The sequence below is a fragment of the Salvia hispanica genome, unplaced genomic scaffold (assembly GCF_023119035.1).
Source record: "Salvia hispanica cultivar TCC Black 2014 unplaced genomic scaffold, UniMelb_Shisp_WGS_1.0 HiC_scaffold_1219, whole genome shotgun sequence".
In the NCBI taxonomy this organism is placed as follows: Eukaryota; Viridiplantae; Streptophyta; class Magnoliopsida; order Lamiales; family Lamiaceae; genus Salvia; species Salvia hispanica.
In genome coordinates, this window is record NW_025951493.1 from 1 (window position 1) to 19,390 (window position 19,390).

At 36.7% G+C, this 19,390-nt stretch overlaps 2 protein-coding genes across 2 annotated transcripts; one reads left to right on the plus strand and one right to left on the minus strand.

The window, feature by feature from the left end:
* Nucleotides 1-6,325: 6,325 nt before the first annotated feature.
* Nucleotides 6,326-8,708, minus strand: LOC125198121 (UPF0051 protein ABCI8, chloroplastic-like). The gene is made up of 2 exons (XM_048096559.1): nt 7,224-8,708; nt 6,326-6,721 (listed from the first exon to the last, which is right to left on the minus strand). The coding sequence occupies exons 1-2, from the start codon at nt 8,640-8,642 to the stop codon at nt 6,503-6,505; spliced, it is 1,638 nt and encodes a 545-aa protein (XP_047952516.1). The 5' UTR covers nt 8,643-8,708; the 3' UTR covers nt 6,326-6,502.
* A 9,031-nt stretch (nt 8,709-17,739) lies between these two features.
* On the plus strand, nt 17,740-18,848 carry LOC125198122 (mediator of RNA polymerase II transcription subunit 21-like). The gene is made up of 4 exons (XM_048096560.1): nt 17,740-18,007; nt 18,260-18,337; nt 18,424-18,475; nt 18,740-18,848. Exons 1-4 carry the CDS (start codon nt 17,798-17,800, stop codon nt 18,814-18,816), a joined length of 417 nt encoding a protein of 138 aa, XP_047952517.1. The 5' UTR covers nt 17,740-17,797; the 3' UTR covers nt 18,817-18,848.
* The last annotated feature ends 542 nt before the right edge of the window (nt 18,849-19,390 follow it).

Consider the following 19,390-nt stretch of genomic DNA (forward strand, 5'->3'; position numbering starts at 1 on the left):
CCAACGCTGGGGATCGAGTCCCACCCCTCCTCCATCCCAGATGTGGAGTCCGCCATCGCCGGCGCCGTGGCTACAAACACCCCAAAACCGGGGCAGTCCTCGGCCTATCAGCAGAGATATGCGGGTCGTACCCAACCAGGGACGGGCGACTATCGACCCAACATGGACGCAATTAACTTACCGTCTCAATTTCAAGCCTCCCCATTTCAGAGCAGTCATTCTCCGCTTGATGAATCTGATAGATTCACATGGGAACAATTGATGGGGTCGCCTGATACCCCGACGCCGACGCCCGGTCGTGTAGAGACGGGGAGAGGAGGCGGTGGAAGAAGCGGCGGTGGCGGCGGCGGCCGAAGTGGCGGCGGGAATGGTGGGCGAAGGGGCGGCGGCGGCGGCGGGCGTGGCGGAGGTTCCGCGCGAGGTGGCGGCGACGGCGACGGCGGGCAGGGCGGCGGCCGCGGTGGTCGCGGCGATGGCGGCGGCGGCCGCGGTGGTCGACGAGGGTTTTTGTACACCGACGCCGAGTCCGTTGCTATTGCTAGGGCATGGGACGCGGTGACGACAGATTCCATAGTTGGCACGGATTAGACCGACTTATGCTTCTGGCGGAAAGTCTTGGTGGTGTACAATGAATTCAAACCGTCGGGGAGCGTCGACCGTACACCCGATCAGATTCGGAAGAAGTTCGGCAGGATCACTACAGCTCTTCGGAAGTTCATTGGTATATACGAGAACCAACTGCGCACTGCTGAGAGTGGCCGCAGCGAAGCCGACGTCAAATCCCTGTCGCTGCAGTTGTTCAATGTGCAAGTAGGCAAGAAGTTTACCTACTGGGCAGAATTCCTCATTCTGCGGGACTCCCCAAAATTCCGAGCCATCTGCGAGAACGCGTCTGATTCCGGGCCTAGCCGTACAAGACGGGGCAGGTGCGGCAACTACAGCAGTAGTAGCGGCGGTTCAAGGACCTTCGACCTCAACGACGAGGTCATGGAGGAGCCCCCCCGTCACTATCCCGGCGTCCATGGCCCCTGGGTCAACAGTCCGCCATCCGAGCCGCTAGATCCGCCTCCGCCGCTGCCTCCCAACACTCTGCTGCGGGCCCGTCTGCACCCCCTCCCGGATCGGCCCGAGCGGCGTTGCAAAACACTCTAGCCGTGCAGATGATAAAGGAACTCAAGGACACTTTGGCCTTGTATGAGAAGTCGACCGACCCGACTACCAAGGTGATGTACTACGACCTCATAGTGAGGCTGAGGTCGTTGTTGGGGTGGGAGGACACGGCGGCGGCGGCGACGGGACCTCAGAGCGGTGGCGGTGGTGGTGACGATGATGACGTTGGCGGTGACGATGCAACGGGTGAAGATGAAGTGGCGGATTCTGATGATGAGACCGAGTAGTCGGCGATGGCGGTGTTTTTTTATGTTTTTGTTTGCGTGTTCCTAAACAATTTTCGTTGTATAATTTTACCCCGTTCTATAATACAACGAAGATTTGGTTTTCGATTTAGTTTTCATTAAATTATGCATTTTATTTAATTATTGTAGTCTAACAATTTTAATTGTAGTAGAATTAAAATATAGACAAAATGGAAAAAATAAAAATTTTGGTGGCTTGGCCATGTCCACTATAGTGGGAAACATGGGCATTGGTGGCTCGACCACGATTTTGTGGCCTGGCCACACTTTGTGGCTTAGCCCGGGCCATGTATAGACGTATAGTGGACACCCTTAGTGCCACCAACTAAACATGTGAATCTGCTGCTGATACTGCATACTCCTAAATGTGACAAAGACACGTCACTGCAAAACCTAATCAAGGTTCTTCATATTAAATGACACCTCAAGAAATTGTCTATTACTGATGCAATCGATTCTTCACTACTCCATAACTTTTAAATTTCATACTTGCCTGATAAAAATATTTCTGACTTATAAAAAAAAAACCAATAAAATGCCGATGGGCTTAATTGTATTTTATTTCCCTGTTTTTTGTAATAGTATATCACTATAACATCGAAATTAATTCTAGTTGGGCCTAACTAATGAGCATTTTATAAAGCTCATTTCATGCATTGGGCTATATAAGATTAGGCAAACCAGCACCCGATGTGTAGTCCAAGAATTATACTACTATGATCATTGTCCTAAATTCATGTATTTTGCGTGATTATAGAAAAAAAAATTATTTTTTACTGATTTGAAGTCATTGTTAGTACTACGTAGTGACAATAGTGTAAAATATATTATGATTAGTTACCATGAATTATAAAACTAATCAGAAAATCATGTATCATACAGATATAAATATAGTACTGGTAGTAACTATTTAATGGCACATGAGTAGGTGTATAAATAAATATGGTAACATGCCTAAAAACTGATAGCATATCCCAGTGACAAATCAATGAATTATGATTAGGCTAGCTGGTCCAATTGTCTGTACGGCTGCATCTAATAATGAAGAACCTTACCATTATTGATTTCATTAACTCACCGTCACCGTAATTTACTCCCTCAACTTAATTTATAGGGTTAAAATTGATCGGGGGCATTGGCAACACCGTGCTCTAAACACGTTGTCAGTGCTCAATAACCCTTGAGCACTGTGAACATCGATGACTCACATGTCTACCAGTGCGTGAGTTTGTCCAATTAGGCATTGGTAACATCGTGTCTAAACACGTTGGCAGTGCTCAATATCCTTGAGCACTGTGAACATCGGTTGACTCGAATATCTGCCAGTGCGTGAGTTTGCCCAATTTAAGCTCAAGTTTCTAGAATAACAATATATGACTAAATTAGATTAAACAATTAATACAAATAAAAACCTTTGAGAGCATGGAACATGAAGCTTGACACAAATAGAACTTAATTAGGCAGATTTTTGAACGGCCAAAACAAAATTACAAAGAGGCAGTCTTACATCGTGACATGCCAAGCATATGCAATAAATTTAGGCCTGCTTTGAAAAATTGCAGCTGTCTAACAAAATTCAATTATTTAAAAATATTAATTAAGGTCACCGGAGACGATTCGGCTTCTATTTTAATATTTTATCACACTTATGGTAGTTAGGTGTATGAAATAAAAGACATTGATATATGACATAATGAGGAGCGCAGTGGTGGACTATAGTCTATAGTAGACGGCCCTCATTTTTATAGTACATTTATTTTTATTATTTTATAATAGTAAAAGTATAGTACTCTTTCGTAGTGGAAAATATTGACCTCGCAGCCGTCGTGTTCCTTTTGCCGTCAACGCAACATAATGGGCTGTATTTTAAATAGTGGTAAAACGTATACTTCGAAGGTTTGAATTAACATCACTATATAAATAAATGTAGAATGGATCTGTTGGTCAAAATGGATGTAATTTGCTCTTTTTTTTACGTTAATTAAAAATAAAAACTGTTTTCTTTTAATCCGTCCTTTAATAAAATTTGTATTTTAGGAAAAAAATTTATTTGATAAAGTTACTTGATCATTTTTTTTATATATATAAAAGCAGGCAAAGCACGAAAACAAAGTCAAAATCAACGAATATAGGCAGCACATAGTCTGTCATGTAGCATCCAGCTATGGAGCCCCGACGGAGCGGCCTCAAGCACATGAACACCTCTATGATAAGAACAAGCATAATGAGACAAAAAATCAGCAGCAAAGCTCCCTTCTCGATGCACATGTTGCAGAGCCACAAAATCGAAATTCTGGAGTAACCCACGGTCCACGAACCCTCTGCACTATAGAGCGACAATTGATTGAAGTTTTAAAGTGTCCCAAGATCATGACCACTCCAACAAAATTATTACTTTCCACCTCCAACTTGCAGATATCTAGAGACTTGGCCAAATGTAGGCCGTGATCGTTTTTTCTTTTTATTTTTCTTATATTTTTATCAATTATGTATTAAAATTTGCATCATTTCTAATGTTTCAATTTTATAAAGACGGAAATAGTGTCTAGCATTGAGGTGTGTCAATTTAAATGTATGAGAAACAACCATTAAAAGGACAAAATAAAGGATCAACCATGTATCCATTGTATATAGACATTATACACATTAATTAAAACAATTTGAGGGGAAAGCCACGTTTTCCGTAAATTATTATTCACTTTCACAATTTAGTACACCAATATTTATAGTGTTAGATGTTTCACTAAGTATCAATATAAATTAATTTATTAAATTCGATACTTTCATTCCTTTGAATATTCCTTAATTTCTTCCACGATTCTCATCGTGATTTCCTCTAAATTGATTGATTCCGATTTTTATCACTTTTATTATGCTCACGTCTCTCTCAAAATGTGTGGAAGATACTTGAAATTTAAGGTAAAATAATATAATTTCTGAACATGTCAACAAATTATCTAACGTGATGTTGTTCCAATTCATTCCACACGCAACACAGCACATTCAAAATGTAATTAACAAAGTAAAAAAAAAAAAAAAAACTCAAAATAATGTGACAGGCTCGTTTTTGGCGAGTAACAAATGCTTGCATGATTTAATGAGAGAAGCAATGTGCTTAGAAGAAAACAAGGAGAAGCCCTTCTTGAGCCTCCTCCCAATCTTGATCTTCAACTTGAACATCTTCACCCGAAGCCACGACGGCCGCTTGCGGCCGTCGGCCTTCTGCAGAGACTTGTAGATCAAGAACTGCGCGAGCCGGTGCTTCACTTCCTCCTCGTCTTCGCTCTCCATCTTCGCGTATGCGTATGGCTTGTTCATCACAACCATTTTCATCTTTTCTAGATCAACAAATGAAGAAGCAAGTTTATGAATGAGAGTTTGTTTGCTCTTTAATTGAAGTTTGGTTGTGCATTTTATAGTGAAATGAAGGCTTCCAATGCTCACTCTCTGTCACTAATATTTAATGGGATTAATTTAAGTATGAAAACAAACTGAGCTGGCCTGAAATTTTATTTCAATAATTCAATTATTTGTAAGGGACTTCATTATATGTAGGATTCTAAAAATATGATATCAATAATGTAGTTTAATAAAGGCTTTGAATCATTGACTCAAAGGTCTAAATGATAGTTTATAAATGGTTAACAATTTTTTATGAACTTTTATAAATTAATTGATAGGAGCAGTCAAACATGATTACTAGCTTACTTAGTTATGTAAAATATTGATTGGGATTGGTAAATAATTATTTTCACTATCTCAAAACCAGATGCAGGACCCCTAACAGAATGCTCTATGACTTGATTATGTTCACCGCCGTAATTTTCGGTTAAATTGATTCAAGCGAAAAGAATTTGATTGCTTTTGTTTTACACGACTACTACTATTGTTTCTTTTCATAGGGGCATACTTTAATTATTACTCCATTCATCTCCTGTACATGAGAAGAGGTAAAATTAATAAAGTAAGAAAAACACAGATTTTAATGCAAAATTAGTAAAATAAGAAAAAAAAATAGAAAGAAGAGTGTATTAATAGAAAATGAAATCTTACCTCATTAGAAAAAAGATATTTTCTTAAAAAAAGTTTACATTTTAAGGAATGGAAAATAAAAAGAAAGAATTTCTATTTAAGAAGATTGGCGGAGAATTAAATTGAATAATTTATGTATTTGGGCTTACCTCTTTTAGGAGATTGGAGGAGAATTAAATTCAATAATTTCTGTATTTGGGCTTACTCCTGAGGTAAGCATTGATAATAATGGTGATAATAATATTGGGGAGGGCGGCGGCATTATTAATTTATTATAAAGGGAGGAAGTTATTGCCAAAATTCGAAAGGGTAGAGTATAAATATGTTATAAATGAAGCAATGCAATATTAATTCATCCAACTAACTACTCCTCTGCATAATTTTGTTAATTAATCCTTTTATCAACTAGACATGTCGGTTTGGCCTCCCACCACTCTCTCTCTCTCTCTCTCTACACACTCACACATACTGCCATCTTTGTTCTTGTTTTTGAGCTCATTTTTTCAAACCTTTGATTCCTCCATGGCCCCAAAAGGAGGAAAATAGAATTGATCCCATGCCCTTTTTCCATAGTCAACACCAATCATTTTTTGTTATTATTTGGAGTTACATTATCACCAAATAATAATAAGAAGAATAAGGTGTTGCCATTGCCGGCATTTTTAAAGCCCGGACTACCTCATATTCGCTTTGTAGGGTACTGCACTGTCTTATCTTATGTCATTTTGATCAAATAATAATTAGCCATATTATTAATTTTGTTATAAATGTTCATATACATTAGAAAATAAAATACTCAAGATTCTTATAAATCAATTTGGAGGCCCAATAATTATAAAGGCCCAGCCATAGAGAGAGAGATTGGATTGTGAGTTCAATTTTGCACAAGTGGTTTAATTTATTTCACATATCATTAAACTGTAACAAGACTATGCCTTGTGTAGTTTTGTACCTTTACATACATCCATTTTTCTAAATATTACAAATCTGAAGGATCAAAACTCACAAAGATAGATGTACAGAATACAACACTACATCAGGGGGAGACAGTTGCTTTAACCGACCGATCCTTCGAGTTTCAAGCTCATGAGCTGGTTCACCTCCGCTCCAAATTCATCCGGCAGCTCATTGAACACATCCCGGCAGAAACCCGAGATCATGGCAGCCATAGCTTTCTCATAGTCAATGCCTCTCTGTTGAAAGTAGAATAACTGGTCCTCGCCAATTTTGGAGGTCGTGGCTTCATGCTCAATGCGAGCACTAGGGTTTTTCGCCTGTTGACAATCGACATCAACAAAAACACCAAGGGAACTTGTATCAAGTTTTTCGTCAAGATGATACTAGCTACTTCTAAACACATTTTCATGAAACAGTATCATATATTTCGAAAATGAAAAACATCTAGCAACATTAGTAGCCTCCAGATTTAGTATCACTTCATTGCGAAAATGATGAACACCAAACACTGGATATCATCAAACAACCTAAATTAGCTATATTATGTTACCCTCTTCACGAAACAGGATCATGTATTTCACAAAGCTTCCAGCTTCAGTTTACGAATAATCAAGAAGACTATAGTCCGGAGAGCGACATATACAAATTAAAAAGAACAATAAGCCTGATAAAGACACCAATACAACAGATAAAGGCAAACCATTTTCACAATAAGCCTTTAACCCAGAACAATCAATTTGACTAAGGCAATTGGTGATAAAACAAACGAGTTAAACATAAATGAAGAGATCATATAGCAAAAAAAAAGGGAGAATCTACCTGAATGTAGGGATAAGTGTTGGCAGCAGCCTTATCACCAATGAGCATAGAGTCACACTGCGACGAATTCTTTGCATTATCCGCACCGGACATTACTTGCACAAGGCCTCTGTAGCAATTTCTCGAACGCCCAGCAGAGATTCCTTTCGAAATAATCCTACTCCTAGTATTCTTCCCCTTGTGTATCATCTTAGTTCCCGTATCCGCCTGCTGACAGTTATTCGTCAACGCCACAGAGTAAAACTCCCCAACAGAATCGTCACCCTCCAAGACCACACTGGGATACTTCCAAGTGATAGCAGAACCCGTCTCCACTTGAGTCCACGAAATCTTTGATCTCGAACCAGCACAGAGTCCCCTCTTGGTAACGAAATTAAAAATCCCTCCTTTCCCATCCTCATCTCCCGCATACCAGTTCTGAACCGTGGAGTACTTGATCTCGGCACCAGCATGGCAGTAAAGCTCCACCACAGCTGCGTGCAGCTGATTCGTGTCATAAGAGGGAGCAGTGCATCCCTCCAAATACTCCACAAAGCTCCCTTCCTCTGCAACTATCAAGGTTCTCTCAAACTGCCCCGTCTCCATCGCGTTTATCCTAAAATACGTCGAAATTTGCATCGGACACTTGGTGTTCTTGGGCACATACACAAAGGAGCCATCACTAAACACGGCTGCATTCAAAGCAGCATAGAAGTTATCATCAGCCGGCACCACCCTGCCTAGATAATCCCTAATTAAGTCAGGATACTCCTTAATAGCCTCTGAAATCGAGCAAAAGATGACACCGGACTTCTCTAGAGTCTTCCTATGAGTAGTCGCGATGGAAACGCTATCCAGAACAGCGTCCACTGCGACATTAGCCAGTCTATTCCTCTCATTCAACGGAATCCCAAGCTTCTCAAAATACATAACTAGCTCAGGATCAGCCTCATCAAGGCTATTCAAAGTTGGCTTCTTTTTCGGCTCTGAATAATAACAAATATCTTGAAAATTGATTTTGGGGTACTGATTATCAGACCACGAGGGCTCCTTCATCTTAGCGAATTTCTCATAAGACTTTAACCTGAACTCCAACATCCAATCGGGCTCATTTTTTCTAGAAGAAATTAACCTAACAGTTTCCTCAGAAAGCCCCTTAGGGATTGTGAAGGAATCAATTTCCTGCGTGAAACCCCACTTGTAATCCCTTTTCAAGAATTTCTGAAGCGGGTCATCGTCGTTGGATGATGAGTTCTTACCTGGAGAATCGACGGTGGTCTTGGGCTCATATCCGACATCGGCCCTAATCTTCAAGGAAGCTCTTGAATTAGGGTTTCTGAGAATTGGGGATTTGGGGATTGAGTGCAAGAGAGGGACTTTGGGAATTCGGAGACGTGCTGAGACGAAAGGGGAAATCCCGTTGGTGAGAAGCGACGCCATGGTCTGATTGTGGCGGAGCAGAGTGTGGAGGCGACACGAGTTGAAGATGAAGATGGAAATTTATTTTTTTCTGGATTGTTGTTTTGTCGAAATTCAGCAGCTTTAGCCGCCTTTCATAATTTTCTGTATTAAATTTCATTTTTGTTTATTTGGTGGTTGAGAATTTCGTTAATGTCGTATGCAGACCACGTGCCCTCGACCCGATTGGATAACTCCTAATTATTTATCGGATCCTATTTGGGTTGGAGTATATTAGTACTCCTACTAGTCTACAATGATACTCCTCTATCCGCGAATAAGCAGCTTTGCTTTTTCTATTTCTGTCCGTCATTGAATAATTTCGGCCATAATTACCATAAATGGTAAAAAGATCACATTTCATCAACTCATTCCACTCACATATCATTTAAAACTAATATATACAAGTCGGGACTCTATCCCATAACTTTCTTCCTCCACTTTCTTAACATTTATTAAAATCCGTGCAAAAATAAATGGAACTCCTATTCACGGACGGAGGAGTCCTGGAGAATATACTTTTGGGTTGGTCGAGTTTATTAACGCGAAACTTGGTAAAGAAGTATAGTAAAAAGAAAAAGTAATTAAAATATTATCGATGAAGAATTGGTCCCACTCATTAGAGTATCTCCAATGGGAGAAGTAAATGGAGAGTAAACTAATATAACTACCATATTTACCTTTTCTTCATAAAAAATCATTCTCGAGGGTAGAGGTATTTGAAGTATTATATCTTTTCCATTTTGAAGAGGTATCTTTACCCTCCATCATCATCATGAAAAATCATTTTCAAGGAGGGGTATTTGAGAAGTATTATACCTTTTTTTCATTTTAATGTATCTTTCTCTCCATTGATGGAGAGGTAAAATCATATAACCATCACATTTACTTTCTTTTCATAAAAAATTATTAGGAGAAGGTATTTGAGAATATTACACTTTGTGTTTTTAATGCTTTTGTACTATTATTTTATTTTTTAAATGATATACCCTATATACCTTTTATCCTTGTAGTTGATTGATTTTAAGAAGAGTGAACTACATAAATGACCTTATCTTTCACTTTCGCCATAAATGGTACGATCTTTATTTTATATCGTTTTTGGTACCTATAAATCACGTTTTGGTACCCGATGCAATTTTGACCCCAAAATGCCCTCTAAACAAATACTCCTTACGTCCCAGATTAAGAGTTACTTTTTGCCATAAAAGTCCATCCAGGTTAAGATCACATTTAGAATTTTCCTTATTTGGTCATATAATTTTACCCCATTGTTCATCAAAATTACCCCCTCGTCCCTAGTAGTTGAGAAACTTTCACGAGCTTAAGAAAAGGAATGTTGAGTATTGTTAAATAAATAGATAAAAAAAGTAAGAAAAAGAAAAAAGTAGAGAGAATAAAGTATAAAGTGAATAAAGGAGAGTGAATAAATTAAAAGAGAGTAAAGTAAGAAAGAGAAAAAAGTTACTATATATGGAAATGACTCAACTATGAGGGAACTTCAAAATAGAAAAATAACTTTTGAGGAACAGAGGAGTACATCAAAATGCCATTATCTACATAAAAAAAAACTAAAACAAAAATAAAAAACTTAACCTACCCAAATAAAAGGACCACTTTCAACCAACTTACTCCTTAGTCCCATATTTGAGTCACTTATTGTTATGGTTGGGTTTAAGAAAGAGTTGAAATGTGTAATAAATGAGTGAATAGTGAGTGTGTAATAAACGAAGTGAGATGGTAGAGTGTGTAATAAATGAAGTGAGATGGTGAGTTGGTTGAATGGTCCCTTTTGACTTTTGATTTTGTTTTGATTTATTTTAATGTAGATAAGGGCATTTTTATGTAATTTTGATGAAGAAGGTAAAGTTGCATGCAAATATGGAAAATTCTAAAAGTGACTTTAAAACTGGGACGGACTTTTATGGGAAAAAGTGACTTTAATCACGGAGAGGATACTTCATTTATTACACACTCTACCATCTCACTTCATTTATTACACACTTCAACTCTTTCTTAAGACCCGAGCCATAACAATATTCTCTAATCCGGGACGAGGAGTACATATTTCCATTTGTATTATTAAGGTTATTTTAGGCATACAAAACGAAATACCAAGAGTGATATTATATTTCTTCACTCATTCTTCTCACTCTTTATACTATTATTATTAATCAATATTAAAATTATTATTTTAATGTTATAAATTAATAATTAATTTAATTTTAATATCATTCAAATATACTTAATTATAATTATATTTATAATTATATTTAATTATTAAAAATATTATTGTTATAATACTAAAACTAGTTGTAATTAAGAAATAACAATAATATAATTATTTAAATTAGGAATCACACAATATTATATAATAATAATAATAATAATAATAATAATTATTATTATTATTATTTATTTTACATTAAATTAATAACTAATCAATATAATCTTAATAAAAATTTAAAATTGTGAATTATATTCATAATGATATTAAGAGTTGAATATTTTAGTTAGGTGTTTCAACCATAAAATGAGTATTAATTTAATTAGGTGTTTTGTTCTTGATTTATATTATGAATGCAATTAGATGTATGTATAAAACACTAAAAAGAAGAAGAAAAAGAAGAGAAAAGGAAAAAAGGAAACATAAACTAATGAGAAAAAGAAAGAAGAAAGGAAGATAAAATAATAAAAAGAAAGAAGAAAATGAAGAAAAAAGAAAGAAGGAGAAACTAAAGAAGAAAAAAAGAAATAAGAAATGAAGAAAAAAATAATCACATGTTTGGTACTATACTTATTGAATGGAAATTTCAAAATATCTTAGTAACAAAATAATCAAAGTTTGTACTAGGGTTATTTTTGTCAGTACCAAAAGCGATATAAAATATAGATCATGTACCATTTAGTGCAAAAGTGAAAGATCGAGTACCATTTATGTAATTCACTCTTTTAAGAAATGTATATGGCATTTTTTGAGAAGGTATAAACATAATATACCCTTTCCATTTACCTTCATCCTGGAGGTTCTCTTGAACATCTCGATGAGAAAAGGTATATCATGTATTTATAAAAAGTGAAATATACCCTTCGAAAATTAACATATTCCAAAGGAAAAAATGTATATTGAAAGGTAATTTATTTTTTAAAATAAAATAATAGTACAAAATGCATTAAAAAACATAAAGTATAATACCTTCTCAAATACTTTTCCCCTGGATAATGATTTCATGGAAAGAAGGCAAATATGGTAGTTATAAGATTTTACCTCTCCATTAATGGAGATGTAAAAGCATCTCCAAGGGAAGAGGTAAATGGAGATGTAAAATTTTATAACTACACTTTGCTTTCTTTCTGAAAATCATTCTCCAATGGAAAGGTATTTGAGAAGGTATCATATTTTATATTTTTTAATGCATTTTGTACTATAATTTTATGTTTAAAAAACATTTACCTTTAATATACTCACTAGTCCGCTAACTAGAAGTCTCATCCCTTTCAGGCACGAGTTTTAATAAATGTTAAGAAAAGTGGGTGGAAGAAGTTAGTGAAATATGAGTCCCACTTAGATTTATTAGTTTTAAATGATATGTGGGTAAAATGAGTTGGTGGAATGTGAGATCTATTTACCATTTATGGTAATTATGAATCGAACTCCTATTCGCAGACGGACGTATTTCACTTTTGATGAGTATATAGATGATATACCCTTTTATTTACCCTTTCTTGTTGGAGATGCTCTAATGATCCTCTTCAAAATGAGAAAATGTATAATACCTTCTCAAATGTCTCTTCTTGGAGAATGATTTTTAATGAAAAAAGGTAAATATAGTAGTTATATTAGTTTATCTCTCCATTTACCTCTCCCTTGGAGACGTCTTAAAAATAAAGAGTTTCTAAAATTGAAAAATGAATATTCTTGTAGGGAACTAAAAGGAAATGATGATATTCATGGACGGAGAGAGTGTTAATGATTATATGTAGTAATGCCAATTGAGTCGTCTAGCGGTTTTGAATCAACTTTATTCGGATTGTGTGTTAATCGAGCGGGTATCGGATTATAAATTCAACTCCAATTCTAAAAGTTCGGGTTTCGGGTTGCCCAACATCATTACTTGAACTATTGACCAATTAAATAATTAAAAAAATTAGTTAAATTAAAAGTTACGATCATATATTACCAAATATTTTAATCAAACCATATTACCCCTACTTACAATTGACAAATATAGTACTAATATATAAAATTACGATCGCCATCACCTACATGTCTCTATTTTAGCCCGAAGGCCTAGTCTAACCATCGAGATTTTGGACCATACAAACACATAGGTCATGTTTGCGCTATTAATTAGTGATTTAGATTGAAGCCCATTCTATTGGTTGCTAAAAACATGCAACTAAAATGAAATTTGCGGTGTTTTATTCTTCTCCTTCCCTTGTTTACCTTTTCTATTCCATAATTCTTTTATTGGCGTAGATTGATTCACAGATTTGTATAACAGAAACACACATTCTTAGCCCTTTAAATATTTTCTATTTTTTTCCTATTTTCTTTATTATTGCCATCTTTTTTATCATTCTTCAATATCGTTTTAGCAACAGAAAGTGATACGCAGAGATATAATTTCAGGCTACCTCATCATTTTTATCCCTTATCTCGAAGCTTAACAGAGGTAGGTGCTGATTCTTTTATGCTTTTGATTCTTGATTTTATGTATACATATTACGTTTATTTGATACATTTTGAAATCATTTGATCCAATAAATAAGTCACTTCAATTATTGCACATTGTGGAAACTAGTGATTATGATGTTCAATTTATTATGATTATTGTTGTTGTTGAACTGAATTGTGACGTTATCCAATCACTGAGTATATGAGTTTGATTTTGTATGTAGAGAGGGGAGAAGCACCTTTCTTTTGCCAAGAAAGGGTTCGATCAGATTCAATCGACCCTGAGTGTTATCTCATATTTGAGGTGATAATTTAATCGCTATTAGAATCATGTTAAAGTATTTTTTATCATGCCAAACATTAACTTGATTTAGAACCCCCCAAATCACTAAAAAATTTATCTTTTTGGGGAAAAAAATTTTAAAAATTTTTTTTCTTTCATGAACATATTTTTTTATGCTTAATCTCATGCATTGTACTTATTATGTTTTTAAATTCCTTATTGTTCTCGAATATATATTGTTCATATTTTTTAATGAAGCGGATTTTTGACTTTAAAATTTTGGCGGTTGTTTAATTAAAAAGGGGTGGGGTAAAATATGTTTTTTAAAATTAGAAACATTCTTTGTTTCGGTTTAAGCGGGGGAAATTTGAGTACGTTTGGGTTTTACGTATCAACAATGGAGGGGGGTTCCGATCCAAAAGAGGGCCAAAACGCCAAACGGCCAACCCAAGGAAAGGGCAGCAACGTCTGCAACGCATCCACCCTTACCCCTCACCCGGGAAAACTCAACCCTGGGAAACCACGCCGCCAATCAATCCATCTACCCGACCCCTCCGGCCCCCAGCACCACAAGCAGGTCCCACAAAAACCCCAGCATCGCCGACGACCCTGGTGGGGGCCGCGGGTTGGCTGTGGAGGTCCCGGGGCGCCCGGGTACCTCATCTCCATCGAATCGGCAACAACCTCACCCCTTCCGCGGCCTCGTATTCCAGCCGCGAAACGTCGTCACTTTGACCTCCTCCGGCGCGCGTCCCCGCACGCCAAAAAAAGCACCAGAGAAGAGAAATCCAAATCCCCAACCCCTTGCCCCCCCCAAACCCCCACCAACCCCGACGAAGGCAAAACCGCCTATAACGTCGCCGGAAACCTGAGAATGGTGGAGGAAGACGAAGGTGCAGGCATTGAGGTCCCCCGTCACCAGGCGGAGGATCGAAGAGTAATTTAAAAAACAACGGCGATTGGGCGGCGAATCCGGCTCCGCCGCCGTCTGCAGATGTGCCACGGCGGCGGCGTGGTTGCCGCAGGTGGGGCAGAAATCTTTTCCCAGGATGTGAATTTCCAGGAGAATATGTTCAGCAATCCCAGGAGAGTCCCAATCTGAAGCTGGATTTGGGATTCCGGGCAGAAGGAGAAGCAGATGGCGGAGGTGCAAATTTGGTGCTGGGGGGGAAAAACCCTAGCATCGGATTCCATCAGGCGCTGGTGGCGGGGAATCCGCTGCTGCGCCCCGGATCTGATAGGGGAGCCGCTGGAGTTCATGATGGAGAAGCCGAAGTCGCCGCCGGCCCCCAGACGGAGGCGCAGTCGAGAATGGTGGGGAGTGGGGGGGGGGTTTGGGGGTGGGGAGGCGATGAACAGGGGGCGTCGCCGGCGAGGATTGGGGATATGGATTTCTGATCATGCACAAACCCACACCAATAATTAAACTAGTTTTTTTTTTAACTGTTGGATTAGTTGCTTTTTTTTTTTTTATTATAATTTATTTTTTGTATTTTAATTTTTTTTTTAATTTCGACATTCATTCATAAGGGGGTCGATTTGGATCATTGGACTTGGGTTCTGTATAATTGCAGGAAATTAAAAAAATAAATAGTGACACAAAAAATATTTAGAAAATATCAACTGAACATGCAACATTTGTTAAAATATGGAATCTTTGCATCCATTGAAACAAAAAGAAATGTATATGAAGAAGTTTATCCTAAATTTTGATTTTGATTTTGATTTTGCTCAATTTTGCTCACTTGGATTATTTTGATTTTTTCCATCATTTCTAAAGGCTAATACTTGTTCAAAAATTTTGAAAAATTATTAAGTTCATAGTTTTATCCTCTTATCAAATCATGTTAGATGACAACTCTACTACTCTAACTTCTGGGAATTTTCATTAAAAAAGTTTTATCCACCACAACATATTTTTCAATCATCTTGAAGCGGTCTTCAAATTTAGTAATTACGGGGTTATTATCACAAAATATCGAACACATATATGATGAAGGACAAACAATCTCAATCAACATCATCAGTAGGAACAACACTTCTTTTAACAGTCCTTCAAAATCTACTTATGTACTTGAGAGACATCTAAACACCTTTGTATTTTTGTTTTTCTAAATAACTAAATTTCCACATACAAATATAAAATATACTGTAGTTGATTATCAATCTTCAATCTATTGGTTGTTATTTTGATATCTCTTTTGATTCGTCAAACTTCATCTTATAAGATTCGTGATCCATAGTTCAATATGATAAATGTATTTACAATTGAGCATTCATATTTCTTCAAATAGATCTAAAATTCAGTTTTCCTTTTGAATCTATAATACTACCACATAAAAATTACACCTATCGCACAAAAAAGAGAAGTTGAAAATAACACGTGTTTTAAAGTAAATTAATAAAATAGAAGAAATATAAAAAGTAAAAATATTAAAACATTATTAATGAAGTTAAAATTTTTTTTATCAAAAATAAAAATAAATTACTCCCTCCGTCCCCGATTAAGAGTCATCACTTTTCTATTTCGGTTCTCCCCAATTATGAGAGTCGAGATTTCGAATATGGGGCTCAATTCGTGACCTTTCGAGATTAGAGTTTAAATTCGTGACCTTTCGTAATATAGGCTCGAGGTATGCGAATTTTTCGAATAAGGGTTTTCACTCTTTTATATTTGTTCTCTTCCTTTTTTCTTATTATTTTCCTCCCAATAATTATAAATTGACCAAACTATCCTTTAATTCAATTTTTAAAAAAATCCATCTTCTGCATTCCAATCAGATTATGTCCTCCAACCTTAAAATTCAGCGAAATTCTCATATCACATATCATTTCCTCTTTGAATTTCGAAAAATCAGCCACTTTGATAATTCTATAATATATTTTTAAACTGATAATTTAATTATATATCATCCTCTAAATCCCAACATCCATGTTTGAAATATATGATCAAGCATACACGTATTTCATTATAATGGACATTGGGAGAATATTGAATCACTCATCCATTGCAGCTTTTAAAATTGTACTCCACAAATATGGATAGAAAGCCAACGATACGCTCACATACCTTTAAAAAGAACAAAAAAAATGGGAAAATTTAGTGCATTATTCAGCCCTTGTAGCATTTATGTTTCTCCAATAATCTCCATTTGGAGTTCATCGCCACTATCGACTAACTCGGGATGAATAGTTGAGTCATAATCTGGTTGGATTTGGAGAAGATGAATTTAATAAAAATTGAATTGAAGGATAGTTTGGTCAATTATAATTATTGGGAGGAAAATAATAAGAAAAAAGGAAGAGAATAAATATAAAAAGTGTGAAAACCCTTATTCAAAAATTCTACGCTCGAGCCTATATTCTAAAGGTCAACGAATTTTAAACTCTAATCTCGAAAGGTCCGAATGAGCCCATATTCCAAATTTTCGTTAAGAGTCACACTTCATTTTACCATAAATGGTAGTAGGTCCCCTGTCCACTAACTCAATTCACTCACATTTTATTAGAGCATCCACGTAATAAAGTGACAGTTAGCCGATACCCGTGGCTCGTCCACTCGTCGAACCATTGCAACCGGCGACGCTGAATCGTAGAATTTCGGCGAGCGCGCCGATTCTCGGCAATGGCCGATGCGCTCGCATTATGTAGTGATCGGTAGCGATCGCCAATACAGAAATTTTTTTTATTATTAAATTTTCAAACACTATATATATGCGATTTTTTCCGTATATGTGTCCTAAATAAAATTAATGTATTTTTCCGTACATTAAATTTTAGTTAATGTACTTTTTTTTTATTTAAATAAAATTAACGAATTTTTCCAAGATATGTGTCGAAATTTAATTCGTATTTTGTGTTTAATTCCAGTAAATTTAATTGTTTTTTTAATAGTCTGATGATGTGCTACATTGTTGTCCATTCTATTATGGTAAGAATTTTATAACGAGGATGAAGTATTATTAGAATTATTAGAATTATTTTACTTTCCTAAATTATTTTTTTATTTTTTCAAATATTTAACTATTTTCTCCTCCCTCCGCTGCCCCTCACCGCCATCATTCCGAAACACAACCACAATTGAGTCCGCCGCTTGGACCCAATTCCGAATCTTTCTCAGCTCGTCCACAAAAATTTATAATCAAGATCGGATTTTGAGTCTAATCGGAGGAAAAGATGGATATAATATCTCAGTTGCAAGAGCAGGTCAACACCGTCGCATCACTCGCCTTCAACACATTTGGCACGCTTCAAAGGGACGCGCCGCCGGTTCAGCTTTCGCCTAATTACCCGGAGCCTCCCGCTAATCCCCCTGTCGACGACTCCGTTAATCTCGCCGAACAGCCAAAGCTTTTTAGCGCTGAATTGGTCAAAGCAGCCAAACAGGTTTCTTTTGCCTCTATTCACATTGCTCAATTGGCTAAATCGTCTGCTTCAATTAGGGTTTGAAGTAATGTGCTCAGATAGGAATTCAATAATTAGTGATCAAGTAAGAAGAGAGGGATCTAGGGTTAGGTTTTAGAGAATTTCACTGCCATTAGAAAGGGGCATAAGCTTCTTAAGTGATGAATCTTTTGGTTTAACTCTCTTAGTCTCATCATTAAATCCCTTTTATCTCAAGTCTGCTTACTTTCACAGTTTGATGCTTTGGTTGCTGCACTTCCATTAGCTGAGGGTGGTGAAGAAGCTCAGCTACAAAGAATAGCAGAACTCCAGGTACGAATAATTTTAAGGTCGAATGTGCAAATCACCACACCATCCCACTAGACTTAAGCCATACTAATTGGAAGAATCGCTTACAGGCTGAAAATGATGACATTGGGCAGGAGCTTCAAAAGCAACTGGAAGCTGCAGGTAAGATCCTTACTAGTTGATGTCAAGATTTAAGGTTTAGCGTTAACCTGCTGTTTCTCAAGACATAAAATATGTCTCCATTATTCGCTTCCATCGCATCAATTACAGTTAGTCTAGTTCAGGGTGTTCATGAACTTGGTTGTCCTGTATGGGGTACAAAGTTGTGCTTTGCCTGCATATGCATATGTTCTATTAATGGATTGGTTTTACTTCTTCAAATACTGGATGCTGAATCTGAAATCAAGAATATAAATAATGTTGCAGAAAAGGAGCTTAGGCAAGTCCAGGAGTTGTATGGCCAAGCAGTGGATAACTGCTTGAACTTAAAGAAGCCAGACTGAAGAAAAAGGGTAGTGGTATTTTATTGAGGATAATTGGTTTGACGGCCAAGCCCATGGAGTCTTTACTTTCTGAAATTGGCTGACATGGCATGAAATTTTATCTCAGGATTATCTTTAACAGCTTAGTGCTTGATACTTTAGGAATAGGGTGTTATCATCCATGAACATGTGCCCCAATGGGACACAATTGAGGCCTTGTTATTAATTACTCCACTTTGTCCATGTTTCTAATATATGGATATGTCATGTAGAGATTTGGGTTGCTTTTATTGCAAGTGTAAGGATTTTATGCTCTCACTTGTAGAATTGTCTCACTTATTGAGCAAGTACAAACTATTGACAATCAAAATCAATGTAAATTAAATGATTCACTAAAACAAGGACGACTTGGATTGACCATTTTGTGTTTGTTTGCTATGAAGGGTAGAAAATAATTACTTGATCAACCTCTATCGTGCAGGTAACTTCATTAAAGTTTTAAATTTTTTTCTTAATCTGAGATGAAAATATCACAGTTATCCCGTAGCATAGTCATAAACAGAATGCAGGACTGATCAAATCAAATAACAGACTT